This window comes from Diabrotica undecimpunctata, chromosome 7, assembly GCF_040954645.1.
Source record: "Diabrotica undecimpunctata isolate CICGRU chromosome 7, icDiaUnde3, whole genome shotgun sequence".
In the NCBI taxonomy this organism is placed as follows: domain Eukaryota; kingdom Metazoa; phylum Arthropoda; class Insecta; order Coleoptera; family Chrysomelidae; genus Diabrotica; species Diabrotica undecimpunctata.
This window is the reverse complement of record NC_092809.1, coordinates 4,306,661-4,331,365: the sequence shown is the minus strand read 5'-3', so window position 1 is coordinate 4,331,365 and position 24,705 is coordinate 4,306,661. Positions and strand designations below refer to the sequence as shown.

General features: G+C 35.8%; 2 protein-coding genes across 4 annotated transcripts in view; one reads left to right on the top strand and one right to left on the bottom strand.

Moving 5' to 3' along the window:
• LOC140444919 (kelch-like protein 17) overlaps window positions 1–24,705 on the bottom strand; it is a 103,061-nt gene that overhangs the window by 52,503 nt on the left and 25,853 nt on the right. The window contains exon 1 of one of the 3 annotated variants that reach the window (XM_072536618.1): window positions 1,130–1,148. The exons of the other annotated variants lie outside the window; for them this stretch is intronic. The gene's annotated coding sequence lies outside the window, so the exon portion shown is untranslated. Of the gene's footprint in view, window positions 1–1,129; window positions 1,149–24,705 lie in introns of those variants that run through there. 3 annotated transcript variants of the gene reach the window in all.
• LOC140446151 (uncharacterized) lies at window positions 1,008–23,028 on the top strand. Its single transcript, XM_072538679.1, has 3 exons — window positions 1,008–1,108; window positions 1,464–4,106; window positions 22,490–23,028. The coding sequence occupies exons 2-3, from the start codon at window positions 1,835–1,837 to the stop codon at window positions 23,026–23,028; spliced, it is 2,811 nt and encodes a 936-aa protein (XP_072394780.1). The 5' UTR covers window positions 1,008–1,108; window positions 1,464–1,834.

The window sequence follows — 24,705 nt, the reverse complement described above, 5'->3', positions numbered from 1 at the left end:
TTGCTGACCAATGGTGGACGTCCTCGTGACGTCGGAACGTGTCGTTGACCAATGGCAGCCATAGCAGCGTCAGTGGTGGGAATAGCAACACCCCCAGCGACCAATGACAGCTTAGAATTTGAATAAACAACATAGAAATGGCGGTATAGCGATGAGGGACCAATGGTGACATAGTAACACCCTCCTCGTGACGTTAGAACGTTTTCCTCGACCAATGATGCCACAGAAACGTGTCCTCGACCAATGGTGGACATCCTCGTGACGTTGGAGGCCAATGGTGTGCATCAACGGCCAATGAGAAAGACGTGCATCGACTAATGGTGGAGTCGTACCACAATATTAACGAAAAGACGCCCCCAGTCCCCCCCATTCCCCCGAAAAGACGCCCCCAGTCCCCCCCCCATTCCTCCCGAAAAGACGCCCCCCCAATAATATCGAAGCTACACATCCAACGTAACCAATGAGAACAATGTTCAATCGCTGGTCGGTGACTGCGTTCTATGAATTGACAAAGAGAAGAAGACGAATGACAGACAAAGAGAGCCATTTTTCCTCGTATTTTTTTGTAATTAAAACCTACAGCCATTAGCGTAAAACTTCTAAATTTTTTCAATTTATATTTTACGAGTTACCTCGTATATATTTTATCGATTACCATAATAACAAAAATTCGTTTATTTTTCAATTTATACTTTACATGATCAGTTGAAATCTTTATAAAATAGATCTTGTTACTGAGAATAATGACATCATCGGATACGCCGGCTATTAAAAATTTCTCACGCGATCACGATATATAGCCGGAAACACGTGCACATTCCAATTCGATTATTTAATGTAAGATAAAATATATTCTCTCATGGAGGCAGGAAGTTAATAATTAAGCCCGGCATGTGATGCATAAATGAATAGTCTTACGAAATATTGCGCAACATAGTTTTAGCGTGGGAGAGGCAGTTAGATAAAGAGCAGATGCACTACATATCGTCAGTTCAATTCTGATCATCCTTCAGACAAGTTGTGTGTTTTGTGCAGCGTCAGCAATTATACAAAGTACCGTTCGGAGAAGTTCTGTGTTTGTGAAGTGCCGGCAATTATATATACAAAAGTAAGTTTTATAATACTTAACCTTTTTTATATCATTTAGAATTCATCATTATCTTTACTAATTTCCAATTCTTAATAATTTTTCTGATTTAAACATTTTATTCAAATTACTTGGTTATATTCTCCGTTCTAAAAAAAAAAATGTTTGTAAATAGTGCGGTATTTGTAATTTTTTGTTTCTATGAAAGTTTTGTTAATTAAAACTATTTCATTGTTAAATTAAAAAATATACATATTATAATAGATAGAATTTTTGTAAAATAATATTGCTACTCAAAGATATTTCACTGTTAAATTAAGAAATTGCTAGTCAAAGATATGTTACTGTTAAATTAAGAAAATATATATTGTTGCAGATGGACCTAAAAAAGATTAATGCATCCTCTCTGCTTACAGAGAAGACAATCAAGCCAATTAGAAAGCTAAACAGCCTACCCGTAGGAGTACCCCAGAAGATAATTGCGGCAAGAGAAGTCGATACGAAATTTGGGAAATCCATCCTTATTGAATTAGAAAAGGAGGTGACGTTCTTGCCGCAAAGGGTGGTTGAACTCTACAGGCCGCATTTGGAACATTTCAGCGAGGGAAAGTACAGCTTGGTGTTCCGAGGAAACGTTGCCACTGGAAAGGTGCAGCCAGCCGCCTCGTTTGAAATAATAGAAAATTAGAGGATAAAAAAAATATTGGTGAGTTTTTCATTTATTGATTTATTGCTTTTTACTTAATCATGAGTAACATTGGTGATCTTAGTAGTGACATTGTACAACATTTAATTCAAGCGCGTGATGTTTTGTTTCGAAATTATACACCGCGAGAAGCGAATATTTGGTTAAATCACATTAAAAGGCATTTGACTTTGTTTACTAAAGCGATTCGGTGTGGGGACTTGGAATTAGCTAAATTACGGCAACTACAGACAAACGCGGGGCATTTAAAGACAATTAAATCGGAAATTCAAAATTTCGGTCTTCGCGTGGGTGGTGGAATTACTAAACATCGTCGGGTTAAATGGGAAGATGTAAATTCCGCATTCAAGAGTAGAATCAGAACAGGTATAATTATTAATCTAGGACACAAAGATTTAATGCAATTTTTCGGGGATTGTTTTAAGTTATTTAGAATTCGAATTAAAAACATTTTAAAAAAATTAAATATGATAAAATGTAATATGACATTATGTGGAGAATTTATTAGAAAATCAAATCAAGGAGGTGATATTAACCAATTTAAATATTTTAATACCAAAAACGAAGCCATAGACGCAGGAACGGACTTGGTTTTATGGTTTCACACAAACATAGTCGATAAATTAATGTCTAAGCTATCGGAATTTGAAGAAACGGGATCAGGGTGGGCTTTGAAAAAAATAGTTTCTTTAGAAGTCAATATAAATAAATATGAAGTGGGAAATGGAGCTTCGTCGTTCATTAGACTACCAGAACAAATCCAAAAGAAGCACGCATGTATTAATATCAAAAACGATGATGAAGCATGCTTTTTTTGGAGCATAGTTTCAGCGATTTATCCAGCTAAATGCAGTTCAGATCGTACATCTTCATATCCACATTATGCGACTGTCTTAAATATCGATGGGCTAGAGACACCTATGACTATACAGGGTATTTCAAAATTTGAAAAGTTAAATAATATTTCTGTAAACGTGTACGGGTTAGAAATGAATGTTGCTAAAGAGAGAACATTTTACGTAACAACGCCGGTAAGGCTATGCAAAACCAAATTAACTAAACATGTAAATTTATTGATTGTACAAGATAAATATTTTCCAAAATTGAATGACTACGAAGCACCTATGGCTCACGATGAATCTGTAGAAATTAAGTATCATTATTGCATGATTAAAGATATGTCTCGACTTATGTCCAGGCAGTTAAGTAAGAACCGTAATAAAAAATTTTTATGTGATAGGTGTTTGAATTATTTTAGTAGTTTTGACAGATTAAATGATCATGCAAAATACTGTGAGAAAATTAATGAATGTAAAGTTTCTTTTCCATCATATCAGAATGTTGAATTTAAAAATCATATTTATAAACAAACAACTCCTTTTGTAGTCTATGCCGATTTTGAGTCAATGTTGAACAAAGTTAAAAACAGTCCATTAAAATGCAAAACAATTAAGTATCAGCAGCATAAAGCCTTTAGTGCAGGTTATTACGTAAAATGCTCTTACGATGAATCTCTGTCGTTTTACCGAAGTTACGCAGGTGAAGATTGCATGGAGTGGTTTGCCAAGGAAATGACGTTGTTGGCGGCATTTGTGCAAGGAAAAATTAAAGATATTGTACCTATGAATGTCACACCCAGTTTTAATGCATCTAATTGTCACATTTGCGAAAAAACGTTTTCAGATAAGGATGTAATTGTTCGTGATCATGACCATTTTACCGGAGATTTTCGAGGACTCGCACACCAAGTGTGTAACTTAAATTTCAAAAAACTTTTCGTTGTCCCAATTTTTTTTCATAATCTTAGCGGTTACGATTCGCATATGATGATTAGAGATCTTGCGAAAAATGGTAGTATCAGCTTACTACCAATAAATAAGGAAAAGTATATTTCATTTACAATATACGATTCTGAGGTCAGTATTAAGTTGAGGTTCGTTGATTCACTGAGATTTTTAAATTCATCATTGGACAAGTTGGCTGCCACATTGCAACCTGAGGATTTAAGATATTTAGCTAGCGAATTTCCAAATACCACTCCCGAACAAATGGAATTATTGAAACGAAAAGGCATATTCCCATACGAATATATTGAGTCTTTCAATAAATTGAATGAAACGCAACTACCATCAATTGATAAATTTTACAGCTCATTATCGGGTGAACACATCTCCAAAAATATGTATCATCATGCTCAGAATGTTTGGCAGTCATTCGGTATTAAAAATATTTTGGAATATAGTATGTTGTACATGAAAACTGATATTATGTTACTGACTTGCATTTTTGAAAATTTTCGACAAAAATGTCGAAGTACATACAGTCTTGATCCTGCATGGTACTATACCATGCCTGGATTTTCTTGGGATGCAATGCTTAAATATACTGGATGTAAACTTGAACTGCTAAATGATATCGATAAAATCATGTTTATTGAGAAAGCTATCCGAGGTGGTATAAGTCAAGTAAGTAATCGGTATTCTGAGGCAAATAACAAATACATGCATAATTATGATCCATCAAAGCCTAGTAAATATGTGCTATATTTAGATGTCAACAATTTGTATGGTTGGGCAATGTCTCAATTCTTACCATATGGGGGTTTCGAGTGGGTCGATACCAATATTGATGTCTTGTCTATTCCTGACGATGGAGATACAGGATACATACTACAAGTGGATTTGGAATACCCAGAACACTTGCATGACTTACATCGAGATTTACCGTTTTGTTGCGAACATCGTGTGCCACCAAGAAGTAAGCTTCCAAAACTTATGACCACCTTGTACCATAAAAAAGAGTACACTTTGCATTATCGCAATCTAAAACAAGCTCTGAATGCAGGACTCAAACTAACAAAAATCCATAAAGTGTTGAAATTCAAACAGAGCGCTTGGCTTAAGCCATATATCGATCTTAATACAAAATTGCGAACTGCAGCAACTACAGCATTTGAAAAAGACTTGTACAAGTTAGCCAACAACGCCATATTTGGTAAAACGATGGAAAACATTAGGAAACATCGCATTGTAAAACTTGTATCAAAATGGGATGGAAGATATGGAGCGAAAAATTTGATTGCTAGTCCAAGATTTCATAATAGAACTGTGTTTAATGAAAATTTAATGGCAATCGAACTTAACAGAACAGAGCTCATTTTCAACAAACCATTGTACATCGGCATGTCAATTTTAGATATATCCAAAGTGTGTATGTACGATTTTCATTATAACTTTATGCTGCCATATATGGGAGTTGAAAATTGTAAGCTAATGTATGGGGACACTGATAGTTTTATCTATGAATTAAAATGTGATGACGTTTACAGAGATGTCATTAAAGCAAATTTATCCAAATTCGATACATCAGACTATTCTGAGAATAATATTTATGGAATACCTCAAGTCAACAAAAAAGTTCTCGGAATGATGAAAGATGAGGCAAACGGTCGCATTATGACTCATTTTGTCGGACTTAGATCTAAAATGTATTCGTTTAAGATTAGTACGACGGATGAGGATCGAAATGCATTGTGGGATAAATACAAGAATAATATGGATGATGCAAATATTGAAAGACTTGCAAATAATTTAGGCGTCACAAAAAAATCTAAGGGTGTAAAATATTCAACGGTAAAAAATGACATTACTTTCGATGATTATGTTAAGTGTTTAAACGAATTTACAACTAAAAGTGTTTCCCAATCAACGTTTCGTTCCTACGCCCATGATCTTTTTACAATAACACAAGAAAAAATTGCATTAAGTCCGTATGACGATAAACGTTACTTGCAACAAAATTCTCATGACACTTTACCTTGGGGTCATTATGAAACCACAATGATTGAGTAAAAACAAAAATTAATAAATGAAAACATAACCAATTTTTTTATAGCTTTATCAATCTCCACACGAAAATGGATTGGCTATTTGTTAAATGAATATGTAGAATGATAATTGTAATTTAGTGAAAATCAACATTTGTAATTATTATAAGTAGAAAATAAAAACTCTAAAAAATATACATTGTTTTCCTGTAATTTTAAGTCTCAGCTTATCTTTTCCAGCGTTGTGAGACATTCAACGTGAAAATAAAAAAGACATGTTTGCATAAATAGCATTTATTTTGATTATTACATAAAATCATTTACAACTTTAATTTTATAATAATATAAATATTCTCTTAAAGCATTACTTAACAAAGTGTCTGTGGAAATTTCGCAAAACGCAGTTAAAGCTTCAAGTGGTCCATATAAACTGCTTCTGCTGCAAAAGTTTGATTGTATCAAATCGATAACATTTCTATAATAAGCATGAAAGTGTAAATTATCCAATAACGATACACGATGACACACCAGACTGCTGTTTACTTCTAGGATTTGGTTGACATCCCTTTCATCTAGATAGTATTCCAGACCATGCTTTTCAATAACAAGGAACTTGGTTGAATCATACACTATTTGTTTAATTTTACAATAGTCTCCACACTGAAACTCGATAGGATTGTAATCATCTTGAGAGGTGCTGTTAAAGAAATCGCAAATCTTCTGCTTAAAAATTCCGATTATATCATCCCATTCGAACGTGTTTAAACTAATTCTTGCATTCTTGTTGTGCTGACACAAAATAATGGCTGATGAGAAATGACGAGCTGGAGAAAGGCCAACTTTGATTATACACTTGTCAAGCGGAAAGGATGCTTCTAGTAAATAATATGGTTCATTTTTGGCTGCTTCTTCGAATGTCGCCAAAACTCCATCTAATTCAGCATAATAATCGATATCATCTGATGGTGAAGCAGCAGCTACCACCATATCGTCTGATGAACTATAACCACTATCTTGAGAACTCATATTGATGAACTGGCAGGAACAACTGGGCATGAGCTTGCAGCATTTATGAAATTTATACTTTTTGTCACCCCCCACTCATTTAGTGTATATCGACGCGGTGTATGTAAAAGTAGATCCTAAATGATATCTTTAACGTTAATCCAACTATTATGGCTACTATCGAATCCCAACCATTGAACATACATCTTATTTCCACGTCTGCGCAGTACTTTCTCTACTAAATATATGTCTTTATTTTTTGTTTTCTGTAATTCTTCTTCGTAGAATGCTCCTTTGATAGGCGCTCCAGTTATATCTTCAATCAAGTATGTTGTGGGATTCGTTATTTTAATTTCAGTAATTTTAAACAGTTCTGTTGTCCAATTCGGTTTATATCCCTTATCGAAAATGTGTTTATTTTTACTAATGCGAACCACGTCACCAACTTTCAATTTTCTTGGACCGGCAATTTTCAAGTGAGTATAATATTTTCGTAAAATTTCATTTTCGTTAGATTTATTAACATCAATAGGTCTAAGTCGAATTTTGCTGTGTTTCGTGTTGTTGTACTCTTTTGTAATTTGAGGCAAGATATCAATCCATTTGTAAGTTCCATTAAGACTGAAATACTTGTAAAGTTTTTCCTTCAATGTTCGAATAACTCGTTCACATATGGCTGCTTTTTTAACACTAAAGGTATTATAGTGATTAATACTATGCTTTTTCATGAGATTTTGAAACTTGGAATTAAAAAATTCTGTGCCTTGGTCTGTTTGTAAATTTTTCGGACATCGTCGAGTATGAGCGAGAATATCCGAAAATGTTCGAGTAATTTCCTCCCCTGTTTTCGTCTTTAATGGTCGAGTCCACACAAACTTTGAAAAACAATCAATTACAACAAGAATGAGCTTGTAAGATTTATTTTGACTGGCATAAGGTCTCATCTCAGCAAGGTCCATTTGCCACAAATCGTCTAGTCCTTTAATGATTGTTCGTCGACGAGGATAATTTTTTCGTGCAGGCTTGTGTAGCTCGTTAACTAGTTGTATCTTCTCCTCGCTAAATGCCATGTCTAGCTTCCAACGATTCGATTCTTTGAACTAACGCTAATTCGTTGTTCCGTTGGCTTTATTATGTAAGAGGTAATCTTCCATTACATTAAGACGCTCATCTAAATCATGTGAATTAAGATCCGCCGTTTTAATCTTTTTTTCTATTTCCAACGTTTTCATCATAATTTGTGCATTTTGGTTGGCGGCATCTGTAATATTCTTCGTCATTTCTTGTTTAAATATATCAAGATCATTTTTAAATTCATGCATTTGTTTTGATAAATCAGATATTTTCGAAGCAGTCATTTTATTCTCATCAGACAACTCGTTAACTTTTTTACTTAAATTAACTTCTATTTTACTAATGGAGTTTGAGATTTTTTGTTCGAGTTGAGTATCTTTTTGAATTCTATTTTTTTGTATCAAATTAATCTCTTTTCTTAGAAAAGTTTTCGCACGAACAATGCTGTCATCTACATATTTCTTATTGGAAAGATGATTACCTGCTACAGGAGGATCTCGTGTAATGTCTTTATGTACTTCATGTATCTGGTTTTGTAAATCCAAAATGGATTGCTTTAAGCCTTCACGTAGCTTTTTAACAACTTGTTCATTAGAACGGTAATGATGACGACCAAACTTGTCAACACTCATGTTGGAAATGATGTTCCAATAATCCAAACATTAATATATAATATCTGCTTCACGTAATTCGTTGATAATGGCAACAATTTCGTTATTGTGGGATGTGTTTCCTGCTTCTTGGGAAGCAACCAGCAATTTGAGTCTGTCGCATAGTTCGTTTGGATCATCCCAATATACATATTCAATAGGATTATCGTTGTAGATCAAATGAGAATTATCGACGAGCCCTGACCCTTTGGAGCTAGATGGTGAAGATAACGATGTTCGAGGAGACGTTGTCATCGATGATGAACGAGTCGTTTTTGCTAAACGAACAAGACCTTCGAAAGGTTGTCTCTTTAATGCAGTAGATCGAGTTTTCGGTGGCGATTTCTTTGTTGTTTCATCGGTAGGTTTAAATAGCGGTTTGATAATATGATGATATTTTTTCCCAGTTGCACCTTTAAGACGACCTTTGGAATCCAGATGAACTTCTGTACTATTTAATAAACTTTTATAGTGCTTTAAATCTGTATCATTATAATCTTCAGGGTTATCATAGAAAATTAGTTGGTATAGACCTGGCGTTCCCGGCACCCATCCTCCTTCCCCACTACCATCACTAATGACTTGTATACTACCTTTGTTTTTGTTAAAGTTTATTCGTCGTTTACCCAACATCCAGCCAATTTCATCATTGTAAATAGGTCCGTAGTTTTTATCAATTTTATTATCTTTCATCCAAAATTCTTTTATATACTTATGGCTCATTGGAGGATATTGCTCGATATATTCATCAATAGCCTCTTTCGAAACATTATTAGGATCAAATATATCATGTTCGTTAACTTGATCGATTGATACTGCATCGGAAAATACATCGTCATCTCTGGCTTCTTTTTTTATCTCTTCCTCCGTTTTCACCTCTTCTTTTTTAACGTGTCTAAGCTTGTTATTAATAGCATGATGCAACGTTTTTGACGATTGCGCAATATCTGTTAGAGGTTTAGCTATGGGCTTAAAGAGTTTATTTAGCGACTCATCTTGTTCTGTTTTACCTAACTTTAATGCCAAATACTTTTTGCGAATGACACGAGCTAGTTCGGCAACTTTACGCGTGCGCGCAGCTACCTCTTTGTCTGACATATTGTTATACAATGCGTGTTTTTCGATCATACCTACAGTTTTATAAACTTGTCGAAACCTTTACGATATCGTCCGTTAGAAATATCGAAATCCTTAACAATGACGAATGTACCGTATTTGTCCTTCCAACATTCGGAACAAAATTGTTTAAATTGCTCAAATGTCATATCAGGTGATACGTGGTCATCAAAGACGTGTTTCAAATTGAGCTCATCTTGCTTAAACAATACAATAAGATTCGCATTATCACGTAAAAGTTGTTTGCCTGCTCGACTGTATGATTGACATAGGTATGCACAATCAATGTCTTTATGTCTACCCATACAGTAATATTCACGTATTGTTTGTTGTGGATCCGTTGATACGTCATCAAATATGAATATTGAGTTTGGTTTAGCTTTACTTGGGCTTATAACATCATCATTATCTTTAAATGGAAAATAACCTACTTCTTTCACAGACTCCAACACTTCCTTCAAAAATTGATACTTGGGCTGAAACAACGACTTTGAATAAACGTAAACATTTTTGAATTTAGCGCCATTCAGGTCAAAAAGTAATGCCAACATAACATTAGTTTTTCCACATCCGCTTGGACCACATATGATAGCACGAAATGAATGTGGTAGCAATGCACCATGTTTGCTGGTTCTTGTCACGTTGTCGACAAAATCCAAGTTTTCCACTGCTAGTGTCTTGTCTTGTTGAATGACCTTCATCTTGTGATTGAGATGTATTTTGTACACATGGTTATATAAAGACATTTTTCAAAAAGCGATTCATTTCAATGTTGATCGTTCAAGGTGAAGGAGTGTTGAATTCTCTGATCAATAGTCTACCGTTTGAATTGCATGCTCCTGGTTACCAATATCTAGGACCTGGAACTAAATTACAGAAACGGCTAGCTCGTGGAGATCCGGGGATAAATCCGTTAGATCGAGCTGCGAGAGATCACGATCTCGCATATTCCCAAAGTAATTCATTGAAAGATCGACATAAAGCAGATTGGGTGTTGGAAAATAAAGCGTGGGAACGAGTTAAAGCAAAAGACGCATCTTTGGGTGAAAAAACCGCTGCCTGGTTAACTACTACAGCAATGAAAGCTAAACGAAAACTGGGTATGGGTATGAAACGTGGTAAAGGTGTTGGTTCATTTAAGCGACATGTGTTACAGCCAATTATCAAAACATTGAAACGTGCTCCTCCGTCACCAAATCTGCGTAAATCCGCTCTACTTGCACTTGCAGCAGCTAGAACAGCCGTTAAGAATGTAGGTGGGAAGAAAAATGTACGTGTTCCAAGAATTATTCCATTTGAACCAAAATCTGGTGGGATTTTACCTTTAATCCCAATCTTTGCAGGCCTATCAGCTCTCGGAAGCCTCGCTGGGGGCGCAAGCGCGATAGCGAAAACTGTTATCGATTCAAAGAATGCTCAAAAGAAACTAGAAGAAGATAAACGTCACAACAATGCAATGGAACATCTAGGCAAAGGATTATACCTGCGAAAAAACGCTAAAGGTGGCTTTGGATTATATTTAAAAAAGACAAAAAACTTCCGCTGAAGCTACCTAATAGGCCTTTAACCAATGTGGATTTAAATAGATTTGTTAAACTACTTAAAATTTCAAATTTCCGCGGCGTGTTCATGCGAGATAATTTACCACGTAGCCCTCGTAAACATGAATGTGCTATTATTAATCTCGACATTTCCACAAACCCCGGTACACATTGGGTAGCTTACAGAAAGATAAACAACGATATAGAGTACTTTGATTCATATGGTTGCTTGAAACCACCGCGAGAACTAGTATCCTACTTGAACGGTGGAAGAATTTTCTACAATAACGACCAATATCAAAGTTATAACCAAATTAACTGTGGACATCTTTGTTTAAAGTTTCTCTACAATGGAACCATCTAACGATATATTGAGAAGTGCCATTTGCATTTTTATGAAAAATATAACGAGCGTTGTTTGGTATGAACTACCTCAAGATATTCGTCGCGCACTAGAAGATTATTTACCCTGCAAGAAAGACTATGATAGACATGAATGGAGTGATGTTTGCGGCATGTATATGGAAAGTAGATGTGTATTTTGTAATGTGTCATATTATGAGAAAAATTTGTAACAGTATAAGAATAAATAAAGGAATTTTTAACATATTTTGCTATTTAATTTCATACACCTATTCAAATGTATCAGTCATGTCTCGATTGTTGACCTTGACAAGTACTTCCAACGAGTTTTCGTTTACTCCTCAAGTACCTCTTGTGCTTGACCCTAACCGACAGTATTATGTAGCAGTGTTGGGATTTCATACATTTAATTCGATTCCAAACATCGATGGCGAAAAGTTTTACTACTACGAGAAAAATGATCGAAAAAAGTTGTGTAGCATCGATATTCCGTCTGGATCTTATGAAATTACCGATATCGAAACGTATATTTATAACGCATTAATCGATAAATATAATTCGATTCGAGATAATGAGTTCATCTTAAGACCCAACAACAATACGCTCAAGTGTGAAATCTTTAGTCAAGATCATGCTGTTACTTTCGAGAAAGATGACAGTCTCGGCAAAATATTGGGTTTCTCATCAAACAGAATATTGGTGCCAGGAAAAATGCATTCTTCGGACCAACCTGTAAACATTATAAAAGTATCGAGCCTACTTTTTGAATGCAACATTACCGAAGGAGCCTTTTACGAGGACAGACCTGCGCACACCGTTCTACATTTTCCGATAAGTGTTGATCCTGGTTTCTCTATTGACGAACGTCCTCATAATCCTATATACATACCAGTAAGCAATAGCATACGTGAAATTGCCAACATTACCGTTAGCGTACTCGATCAAGATTTAAGACCAGTCAACTTTAGAGGAGAGAAAAGTACACTTCATTTGGATTTTAAGGAAACGATATAGATGGGTTTAATTATAAAACAAAGCTCTACGCATCAATATCCATTAGTCTCACGCAAATCTTACAAGCGACGTGACGTGTCTGCTGTCAATAAAGCCTTTCTCGTTTCCATTGGATTACAGCTAAAAGATGTCAAAACGTCAATACATTCGACGACAGGTTCAGGAACCTCAACCACCTATTTTAGATCTGTACCAGAAACCTCAGTTCGACGATACTATTAGAAAAGAAGAATTTCGTACATATACACCTTACATCAAGTCATTTAATAATAGCGACGTTGTCGAGTTTATCATCAATCAATCAGATGCATTTTTTGCCATACACGAAACACTTTTGGAAATTAAAGGAAGTATAAAGAAAGTGGGTACTGGAACTGTTTCTCTTGCACCGAATGCTGGAGCCTTCTTGTTTGATACATGTACATACATCCAAAGTTCACACGACATGGAAATAGTTCGAGATCCTGGTGTAGTTAGCACTATTCGCAGTTTGTTGTGTTACACTCCTGACGATTCCAAGTATCTCAGTACTGCAGGATGGAACTATCCCAATAATCCACATTTATCGGGAGACAGCTTTAGTTTACTGATTCCGATAAAACATATTTTCAACATTTTCAACGATTACAATAAATTAACCTATGGTCGTCAAGTGTTTCGATTTGTTCGAGCACGTAATGATAGAGACAGTATTTTAGTGGAAGAACCTAATGCCACAACAACAACAACAGTGTCTTTAACTGTTACCAGCATGGAACTGAAGGTCAAACATGTCTTTCCAAATGACGATGTGAAAATTGACCTAATGACTCCGATTAAGAATAATACGCCGATAACCATACCTTTCCGTAAATGGGAACTTAATGAACTACCTTCACTTACGGCTGGATCCCGACGTGAGATATGGAGTGTAAAGACAACTTCAGCTGTTGAACGTCCACGCTATGTCATTGTAGCTTTTCAAACTTCTAAACGAGATGACATTCACGCCAATCCAACGTTATTCGATAACATTAAGGTGTCCAGCGTACGAGTGGTTATTAATGGTGAATATTGGCCTAACGAGAGAATGCAATTGGATTTTGCGAAAAATGATTATGCTATAGCTCACTACAACTATACCCAATTCTTTCCCAGTTATACTCATTCGTCAACAAAACATCCAATCTTGGATTATAATGCTTTTAAAAAATATGCTTTGTTTACTTTCGACTGCTCCAAACAGGATGATACGTCATTTAGATCGGGAACCGTTGATATTAAGTTGGAAATCGAAGCAGATGAAGGTTTTCCTGCAGGCACTCGAGCGTACTGTTTAATTGTCCACGACAGTCTACTCGAATACTTTCCTCTAACTGAAGTTATCAAAAATATCATTTAACTTGACTTATTCAATCATATCCAATTCAGTATACTATCAGCCATCATGAGGATCGCATTAGTTGACATTCAAGGATTCACCGTAGATGGGTGGTTTGTTCCCAAAGAACTTAGCATTGAAATTGGCTTTAAACATTGCCATTATATATTTAAACCTCCACAACCGTTTGCTACATTAAGTAATCAAGATAAGAAGACTGCTGTGTACTTGGAGAAAAACGTGCATGGTCTTCGGTATTCTAATGGAGATGTTAAATATTCAAAAATAAATAAAATACTGGAATCTAAGTTGTTGTATGCAGCTGACTACATCTACGTTCGCGGAGAACAACAAGCAGAATTTTTAAGATACAAATGTTATATGCTTGACGTCTGTCCCATAATTATTGATGTTTGCAAGTTTGATGATTCTCCATACTCCACTGGAGGCTTTGCTCCACATGAATACAACTGCCACGCTACTGGACTATTTTCCTGCTCCTCGATAAATGTGGATCACCTCCGTCAATGGCTGTGTAACAAAATATTACCTATATAAATTGGATTTTTTTAAATAAAAGATTAAAAGTTTTATTTTAGTTTTATTTTAACAGTTTTACATATTTATTTTAATGCAAGATGATTCGCATTTACGATTTACAAGAAATTTTTTAATGATATTAATCGCTATAAAGGCATTTATTACGAATATAATACTTAAGAGTATAATCGATAAACCATATTGATCGATGTCATCATTATTAGTTTTGTACCATTTTGAATCACTTTCGGTGTTATTTGGGGATATTAGCTTGATCTTATAGAATGCTCCTCCTGATTTTGGTATCGCTTTGAAAAATACTGGAAGCTGTCCATAATTCACCACTTCATGATCCATTAGAGTCCAGTTCGGTCGATTACAATCAGTTTTTTCATCATTAAAACATATCGCCTGGTTCTTAACGTTGTTTGGAACGTTTGTATAAAGGACATTGTTAACAATAGCTGTAAGGATGATGAATGAGGTTGTTAGTGGAGGCATCTTGTCGGTTGAATTCTTTTTAACGGGTATTGTGTTGTTTTTGGTAACTTTCTTTCTGACAAATTAAACTCTGCAAATCGTTTTTCAATTGCAGTTCTATCTTCGTACCACTGTATATCGGCTTTTAACTTTTGTATTTTTTCGTACAACTCTTCTAATCTACACCGTATGGAAGTCATCGATGAAATAAATGTCTTTCGCTCCAAAAGCCAATATAAATAATGTTCTTAGTCACCCCCACTACCCTGGTATAATAAATAGAAATAAATGTTTTAATTCTTTATTCAAAAATACTGCTATTTAATTCACTAATTGTATCTTCCTTATAATAATACAAATATTCCCTTAATGCTAAACTTACAATACTAGTATCACAAGAAGCCTCACAAAATGAATATAAAATGTCTATTGGTTGTAAATCGTTTTTGAATGAAGTAGCAATTTTTAACGCATTACAATAGTAATCTAAAAATCTCAGTCCTTCGAGAAAACGAATGCGTGGTAAAATTAACTTTTCATTTCCTTCAATAAGATTTTTAACATCTTTTTCAAATATCTGCAAAGTAACACCAAGTTTCTTAACATTGAGCCATTTAAGTTGATCTGTCGCTTGAGTTTCAATTGCTAACAATTCACAACATTCTGGAGGTTCATCTTCACAATAGCATTGCAGAGGCATCAGGAAAAACTGATTATATTTACGATTAAGTTCATCGATGAATTGGATCCAATCACATATACCGAACGATATCTCATTATTCTCGCTGCTTAATTTAACACCCGGTCCAAATGATCGAGCTGAACTTAATCCAACTAATACTTTTAAATGCTCAAAATTATACAAAGTATTAAGCAGCATCATTTCACTTTTGGCTCTTACTTCCACACTGTTCATGTTGTAATGACTACGTTTTACGAAATAACGCTGTGAACATGAACACGTTTAATTATATCTTCTTACCTCTCCCACGCTAAAACTATGTTGCGCAATATTTCGTAAGACTATTCATTTATGCATCACATGCCGGGCTTAATTATTAACTTCCTGCCTCCATGAGAGAATATATTTTATCTTACATTAAATAATCGAATTGGAATGTGCACGTGTTTCCGGCTATATATCGTGATCGCGTGAGAAATTTTTAATAGCCGGCGTATCCGATGATGTCATTATTCTCAGTAACAAGATCTATTTTATAAAGATTTCAACTGATCATGTAAAGTATAAATTGAAAAATAAACGAATTTTTGTTATTATGGTAATCGATAAAATATATACGAGGTAACTCGTAAAATATAAATTGAAAAAATTTAGAAGTTTTACGCTAATGGCTGTAGGTTTTAATTACAAAAAAATACGAGGAAAAATGGCTCTCTTTGTCTGTCATTCGTCTTCTTCTCTTTGTCAATTCATAGAACGCAGTCACCGACCAGCGATTGAACATTGTTCTCATTGGTTACGTTGGATGTGTAGCTTCGATATTATTGGGGGGGCGTCTTTTCGGGAGGAATGGGGGGGGGGACTGGGGGCGTCTTTTCGGGGGAATGGGGGGGACTGGGGGCGTCTTTTCGTTAATATTGTGGTACGACTCCACCATTAGTCGATGCACGTCTTTCTCATTGGCCGTTGATGCACACCATTGGCCTCCAACGTCACGAGGATGTCCACCATTGGTCGAGGACACGTTTCTGTGGCATCATTGGTCGAGGAAAACGTTCTAACGTCACGAGGAGGGTGTTACTATGTCACCATTGGTCCCTCATCGCTATACCGCCATTTCTATGTTGTTTATTCAAATTCTAAGCTGTCATTGGTCGCTGGGGGTGTTGCTATTCCCACCACTGACGCTGCTATGGCTGCCATTGGTCAACGACACGTTCCGACGTCACGAGGACGTCCACCATTGGTCAGCAAGACATTGGGGGACGTTCCTATGCCACCATTGGCCTGCTATTCCCACCACTGACGCTGCTATGCTGTCATTGGTCGACGACACGTTCCGACGTCACGAGGACGTCCTCCATTGGTCAGCAAGACATTGGGGGACGTTCCTATGCCACCATTGGCCTGCTATTCCCACCACTGACGCTGCTATGCTGTCATTGGCCGACGACACGTTCCGACGTCACGAGGAGGGCGTTACTATGCCACCATTGGCCTGATATTCCCACCACTGACGCTGCTATGCTGTCATTGGTCGACGACACGTTCCGACGTCACGAGGAGGGCGTTACTATGTCACCATTGGTCCCTCATCGCTATACCGCCATTTCTATGATGTTTATTCAAATTCTGAGCTGTCATTGGTCGCTGGGGGTGTTGCTATTCCCACCACTGACGCTGCTATGCTGCCATTGGTCGACGACACGTTCCGACGTCACGAGGACGTCCACCATTGGTCAGCAAGACATGGGGGGACGTTCCTACGCCACCATTGGCCGAGGGGCGTGGTCTAGAGACACGAGGTACGTTCCTACGTCACCATTGGTCGAGGGGCGTGGCCTCGAGACCCTAGACTCGTTCCTACGTCACGAGGGGGGCGTGGCCTTGACCCATGAGGATACGTACGCTTGACGATCGACGTGTGACGTCACTTCCGCTCCAGAAGGAACTCTATCTATCTACTTGCTGCCGCTGTAAGACGCTACAGAGAAAAGTATCTGAACAGAAATATTCCCAATGCCAGGACTTTTGTAAGTACTGAACGACGACTGAGAGAAACCGGTTGTCTTCAAAGAAGGAATACAGATGCTGGTCGTCGTAGAGAAGCAAGAAATGTTCGCGTTGAACAGCAAATATTGGATGCTGTAATAAATGACCCCACAATAAGTACACGCAGGTTAGGATTAAGAACGAAAATTTCCCATCAAAGTGTTTTAAGAGTTCTGCATGAAGAGCAATTACATCCTTACCACTATCGACAAGTGCAGGAATTGTTACCTGACGATATGCCACTTAGAGTTGATTTTTGTGAAGTATTGCAAAATAAAGTTCAAACTGCACCAAATTTTTTAAGCAACATTCTGTTTACAGACGAGGCCACATTTACAAGACAAGGGATGTTCAATTCTAGAAATATGCACTTCTGGGCTGAAGGAAATCCAAAGGCTACAATGGAAACTCACTTCCAACACACGTTCAAGATAAACGTTTGGGCAGCTACTTTAGGAAATAGTTTCAAAGGATACCACATCTTTCCCGGAAATTTAAATGGTAACATGTATTACAATTTTCTAGACAATATTTTGGAAGATATTCCATTACAAATACGAAGAAACATGTTTTTCATACATGATGGTGCTACACCACATTACACAAGAATTTGTAGAAGGTGGTTACATGAACATTTCCCTGATAGGTGGATAGGCCGGGGTGCGGATGCACCGATTCATTGGCCTGCTCGTAGTTGTGATCTTAATCCAATGGACTTTACAGTATGGAGTTATTTGAAATCAAAAGTGTATAACACTCCAATTATTACAGTAAATGAGTTAAGAGACAAAATTGAACAAGTATTTACCGATTTACAAAACGATCCAGTAACATTAAATGGATTAATGCGTTCGCTAAATAAAAGAATAAAAGAATTAGATTATGTATTCAACAAAATGGAGGATATTTTGAACAGTTGTTGTGAAATATTATTTTCGCCATTAATTAAATTTTAAGTATTAATTAAGTTTTCCATTAATTTGTAATATTATTGCTAACACAAGTGTCAATTCCAAAGCATACTTGATGAATATTAAGAAATGTAACGATTACAATAAAATACATGTATACCTTCGAGTTTAAATAAATTGAAAACGGTGATATCTATCGAAATATTACAAGAGCACCCTTTTTGCGTAGAAAAGTCTAAGGAAACAATTTTTAAAATATGTAAAAATTAAAAAACATGTGACGCAATAACCCCCACTTACCCTCCAAAACTACCCTGTATTAATATAGGATGTGGTAGGTGATGACATGAAATTAATTATCCTATTGTCTTATAATCACGTCCAAAATATAAACTTCGTATTCAAAAACGTTTGGAAGATATTTGAAAAAATAAGAATTTCAATTCACCCCTTTAAAGGGTTGTATCTCCCTTATTATTCGGTTTTATAAAAAAGTGTACATGAAGAAGTACCCCTATTTTTGGACGTACTATGAGCTCTAGAAATTAATGTACATAATTCTGGACCACCTTGTATATGTTTGCCCTTTAATCTAGAGTTCCTGATAACATTACACTGATATTGCACTTTTAGTAGCAGGTTCTCACCGTACTGGTGGTTGGTTGATCGTTGTTGATAATATTGTTAAAATATGAACGTTTTTCTTCCAATATACAGACAACTTTTTGTAAGCAGCAATAAGGACAAACAATAGAAACACTATGAATTTTATAGGTAATGGTAAACGTCGATGTGCAAAATGACAGCAATTACAGGACTTAGATGTATTCTGCATTAAATTGTGTGTGACCCAGAGAAATACATGTTGGTGTTCACAATGGAAACTCAAAATCGCCAAAATGTGACTTAGCTTGTTTCTGAAATAAGCGCGATTCAATTTATTTAAATTTTGCAATGTATTGTTTATTATATTATCTTTTATTTTGTGAAAGTGACGATATATGTAATGTATTACTGTTATTTTCTGACTTTTTGTAAGCTGTATCCATAAAATTGTGCAATTTTCGGTGACAATAAAGTATATTTCTAGCATCGAGCAAAAAGACAAAAGAGAGAATGTAAAGGTAGTGGGGGCAAAAATATTGTTAGACAGGAAGTGCCATCTTGAGAGGCCAAATTAAACAAGGAAAGAGAGTCTTTCCTTGTTTAAGAAATCAAATTTAGTTGGGTTATGTTATTATTTGTCCCAACTGTCACATGAAATCTTATTTATATTGAAGTTTTTTAACAATTGTTTCACATTTTAGACTGTTATCGTTAATATTTAAACTATTTTATAGCTACTGTTAATAAGTGTCGGAAAATTTAAATTTGGCGCATTTGCATTACCGGATATGTCCGCCATCAGAGGCCACTTTTTTGGTCGCCTTTTCATAACGATTAGATTAACTCTTTTGTCTTTTTGCTCGATGATTTCTAGTCTAAAAAATTTGTTTGTTTTGTTCATAGCAAAAATTTTACCATGTATACGGTTTTTGATAACTCTAATAAGAATTTTATAAATTAGAACATAATTAGACAAATAGACAATTAAAATGCCATAATTTTTTTTCTCATATGACTGCTTATTTTTTAATTAAAAAATCAAATTTGATTATGAATTAAAAATTTGTTGAGTTTAAAATATATACTATACTAAATGCAATATTTCCTTAATAGTTTAAAAATAATCCAATCCGTATGCAATATAAGACTTCTTTATATTCATGTAGGGTTTTTCAAGTGTCTCAAGGGGTTACAGGATTATTAAGGAAGAGGTTATCGAACTTTGGTGTGACACGTAATATACGTCAAACAAAGTCGTGAAACTTCGAGATTGGATGTTGGACGAGTTTTATTTTTCTCTCATTTTATGCTGGAAGGAAATATGAAACAAAATAACGGGATTCTTTTAGTATAATTCTAAATATGCTACAAATTTATATCAGCCTACAAACTCGTTATATTTTTATTGTACAGTTAAAAATGATACTAAAAAGAATGCTTTTTATGTGCCATTTCCTAATGAATGTTTATTACCGGCATTTTGTATTCCCTTTTAAAACTATTAAAGCTGGAACATGGATAATATTAAATGCAGCAGTGGTTTGAATGACACGAACTATTATATGATTCGTAAAATTCTCTTTTTTTATATTTCCAATTATAAATGTTTTATATTTCTTGCGTAAAAAAAAGATCTGTCTGAATATATTATCGGTTTTAAAATTTAAAAACTGATAAAATTAAACGGTGTTAATAGTCCAGGAAGTCCAGGAATAGAACAGAGGTTCCCAACCGGTGTGCTACCGCACACTGATGTGCCCTAAAGTCCCACTAGGTGTGCCGCGAAATTTTATTGCCTTTTTTACTAGTTTTTAATTACTTAATTTGTGAAAATTGTAAACTACATCAAAAGTAGGCCTTTAAAAGGTAGATTATTTAATAGTTCGTGTTCTGTTCTGGATTCTGAGCATACGCAGCTATTGTTACATACAGAAGTAAGATGGTTATCTCGCGGACGTGTTCTTCAAAGATTCTATGAAATTAAAGAGGAACTGTTAGTATTTTTTACTTGTGAACAGTCTGAATATGCCAATTTCTTTAGTGATGATAACTGGTGCACAAAATTACGTTTTTGGCAGATTTTTGAGAAATTGTGTGTTAATAAGGGCAAGCAGAGAAAGCAAGAAAACATCCTAACATCTACTGTTAAAATCAGTTTCTTCCAGCAAAAGCTTTTACTGTGGATAATAAAAGTTGAAAAGCAAGCCACGTGGGACATGTTTCAGTTAACAAACAATTGTAATGTAGAACCAAATATATCAGACCCTTTTTTTTGGAAAGTCTTAGTAGGCTGAATGACAATATCAAAAAGTATTTTCCCTCCCTCGATACGTCATCAATAGACTGGGTGCGAAATCCATACATCGAGTCGGCTTATGACATGGTTGTTCACTACTGATGAAGAGGGTGAACTGATAGATATAAAAAACGAGCGTGGACTTGATCGTGTACTTATTCTGTAATTATTTTAACATAATTTTATTTAAGTGTTTATATATATATATGTTTTAAAGTATTTTAAATATGTGTTTGTTAAAGAACGTTTTTTAAAAACAATTTTGAATAGTTTTCGCCATCATTTAAAGGGGTCAAATGAGTTGCTCATTTCATTTGATAAACATCACGACAACTAATCTTAATTAGTCACCCTGATGGTGTAAATAAAGATTTGCGAAAGCTTGGTAGACTAAAAAGAGTACTTCTTTGTCCTATCTTCCGCTGCACACCCAAATATTTAAGTTTTGTATTCTATTTGGTCAGCGTTGATTACAAGCGTTTATCGCTTTTTCAATATATATATATTTACATTTAATTATAGATATCCTTAGAATAAATAAATAAAAAAAAAGTCTTTAAAAAAGTATGCGCCTGTATTCAATTTCTTCCAGTTTTGATTAGAAGAAGCCTCTTACTTAATTTAGCAGTAGATTTTTTAAAATATAATTACAAAGTAACCAACTGTTCCATTTTTACCCTCTGCTCCCAAGGGTACATTTAATTATCAACGTAAAACAATATTAACTTGCCAGCTCGATCGGGTATATTTATCTTCCACTCAAAAAAGCAGGGTCAAGGAAAATCGATGGACAGACATTTGATTTCAAAGAAAAAACTAATTTCGGCATTTTATGGGAGTGTATAATTAACCTATTACCGGCGAATAATTTCTGGAGTTAGGTGTGTAGGCTTTGGCGTGATGATTTCTTAATATACAATATACTTAGCTGTAAGGTGTTCTATTTATAGCTCTCAATTGACTACGAGACTAAGATACATTTTTTATCTTTCTTTATGTGCCGTAATTGTTTTCAAGCATTCGCTAGCGTCGTATTAATACAGCTAGATGAAAGTATTCCTCGATCGTCCGACCTGTCCATTGTCTAATGTTACGCTGTCGCCAGAAGTGACCAATCACAACGAAAATTGTCACTCTGACCGGCCAATAACAAACAGTTTTATTAACTGCTTTGTTATAGGCCTTCCGGCGGAAGAGACTAGGAGCAGACTAGGTCTACTCAATGCTCTTTGTGGCAAATTCGGAAAAACACATCCACGATCACTCATACACACATATAAAACATTTATCAGGACATTCATCGAATATAAATCCAACATTTATATGACGATGCGCGGCCATCTCACAAAAAAACTGCTGGCACTGGAGAGGAGAATCCTGCGTGGAGTGAACAACAAACGTTGCGACTACCCCTCCGTCCTTATCCATCACCTGTCGAATATCCAGCGCATCAATGAGAGGCTCTCCTCTCTGAGCAGGAATTATACAATCAAAATCATCCGTGGCCAAAATTTCGGAGCCCAAAACGTACTAAAAACTACCTGCTCATCCATCGGCAATGTATTCAGGCGAAAACCTAAACCTAAAGTCCCTTTCCTACCTACAATATTACTGGCCCCTGCCAGTAACGAGCTGCCTGCTGAATACATTGACATCGAGGAGGCAACTCCCCTCTACTATCGTCGCAAACTTTTAAATGCTTACTTCGAGCTTGCCTAGACAAAGGGGGATCGATTTTCTGTGGTTTCCAGGTCCCATTGCACAATGATACCTGTCTATTGCAGAGAATACAGCCACAGCTGCCCTCACGCGAATTGCGATTCAATACATTTACTATTTAACAAATAGTATACACAAAAAGCCAGCGAAAGAAAAAACACCACCCAACAAAACAAACCACATCCTATAGAAGTGAAAAACCTAAAACAGGACACCAAATCATCAATCAAAGGAAAACCATCCCAGAAAAGAAACACCGATACAATGCGGTACCGATCGGGATCTAGTCGTCTTACACTACTGCTAGACCTTGTTGGCCGAGTGCCTTTTCTACGATTCTACGTTATATTATTACCTGATTGAACATTTCCTCGATTTAAGAAGACTTCGCTTTAAATACGATTCCAAAAGCTCTTTTAAATAAACACAAATCCTTGTTGGCTACGATATTATTTAGGCCTACAAGAAATATAGGAACCGGCGATTGTTGGCTTTCGGCCTACCTTTTGTCGAGGTAAAGAAAAGTCCGGCTAACAGCTCGAAGAAAACGGTCCCTGGTCAGATACACGTCGATCTTTGAAATAGGGAAAGACAGGTTGTCTTAAAGCTGTTTCATATCGTGTTGAACTGACACAGCGTTCCACTACTAGACCACCAACGGTTAGGAGTAAATAAAAGCCCAAGGAGAGCGGGACCTTTGTGAGATTCAAGGCATCCACTGTGCTCAAAATACTAGACAAATTATTCATGTAAGACAAACATTTCTTATTTACGTAAGAAAACTCTAGCTGTTTAAAGTATTCTACATTGCCGGTGGCACCTTGCTGAACACAGAGCCTTTGGTAAGGTTCTCGCCGAGTGAAAGCCGAGATCACAGAAACTCCATGAGCAAGAGGATAAAGTCAAAAAATCTTCGCTCCTTCTCCAGAGCTGTGGTCGGAAATCATCAAGAATCTCTCGGAGGGTGGTACGACCGTTCGACAACGCAGCCAGGACAATTATGTTCTTCCGACTCAGCCTTTTACTTCGATTTTGCTCTGAATGATCAACCAGAGTAAGCGATATTTAGGTCCTCTCATTTATTATCAACTCATGGACCTATCAAATATTGGACCTTTCTCATTTTGATGCGACCGTAATACCACTACTCGGTAGTTTATAATTTATTAGAATTTTTTATTTTTGTTGTCTAGGTTTTACACCCATAGAACAAAGAATAGGACCAGACGTATCACTTTAATACTTTTAGACGTGTGGTCAATGACAAACTTCTACTGCACAATACAGAACGCCATTTAATAACGCTTTTATGTGAAAGTTTTATACTGGTCAAAATTTTCTCGTCACTTTCAACTCTGCAGTTAATTCAACTACTCAAATATCTAAATTGTTTCACCCTTTCCAGGATTCTGTTATCAAATTTTAGTACTGAATATTCGATATTAATTTTTCCGACCACCATCCATTTTGTTTTCCTTGAGTTGATTGTTAATCCCTTTTCAGTGCATTCGTTGTTTACAGCGTTTAAGAGGGTTTGAAGGCCTTTTAGACTTTATGCCATTATGACAGTGTCAGGTGCGTATCTGATGTTATTAATAATTTTACTACCGATTTCAACACCTTTACGTCGAATATTTTTGACAAACTACCACCTAGACTCCCGTATACGTGGAAATA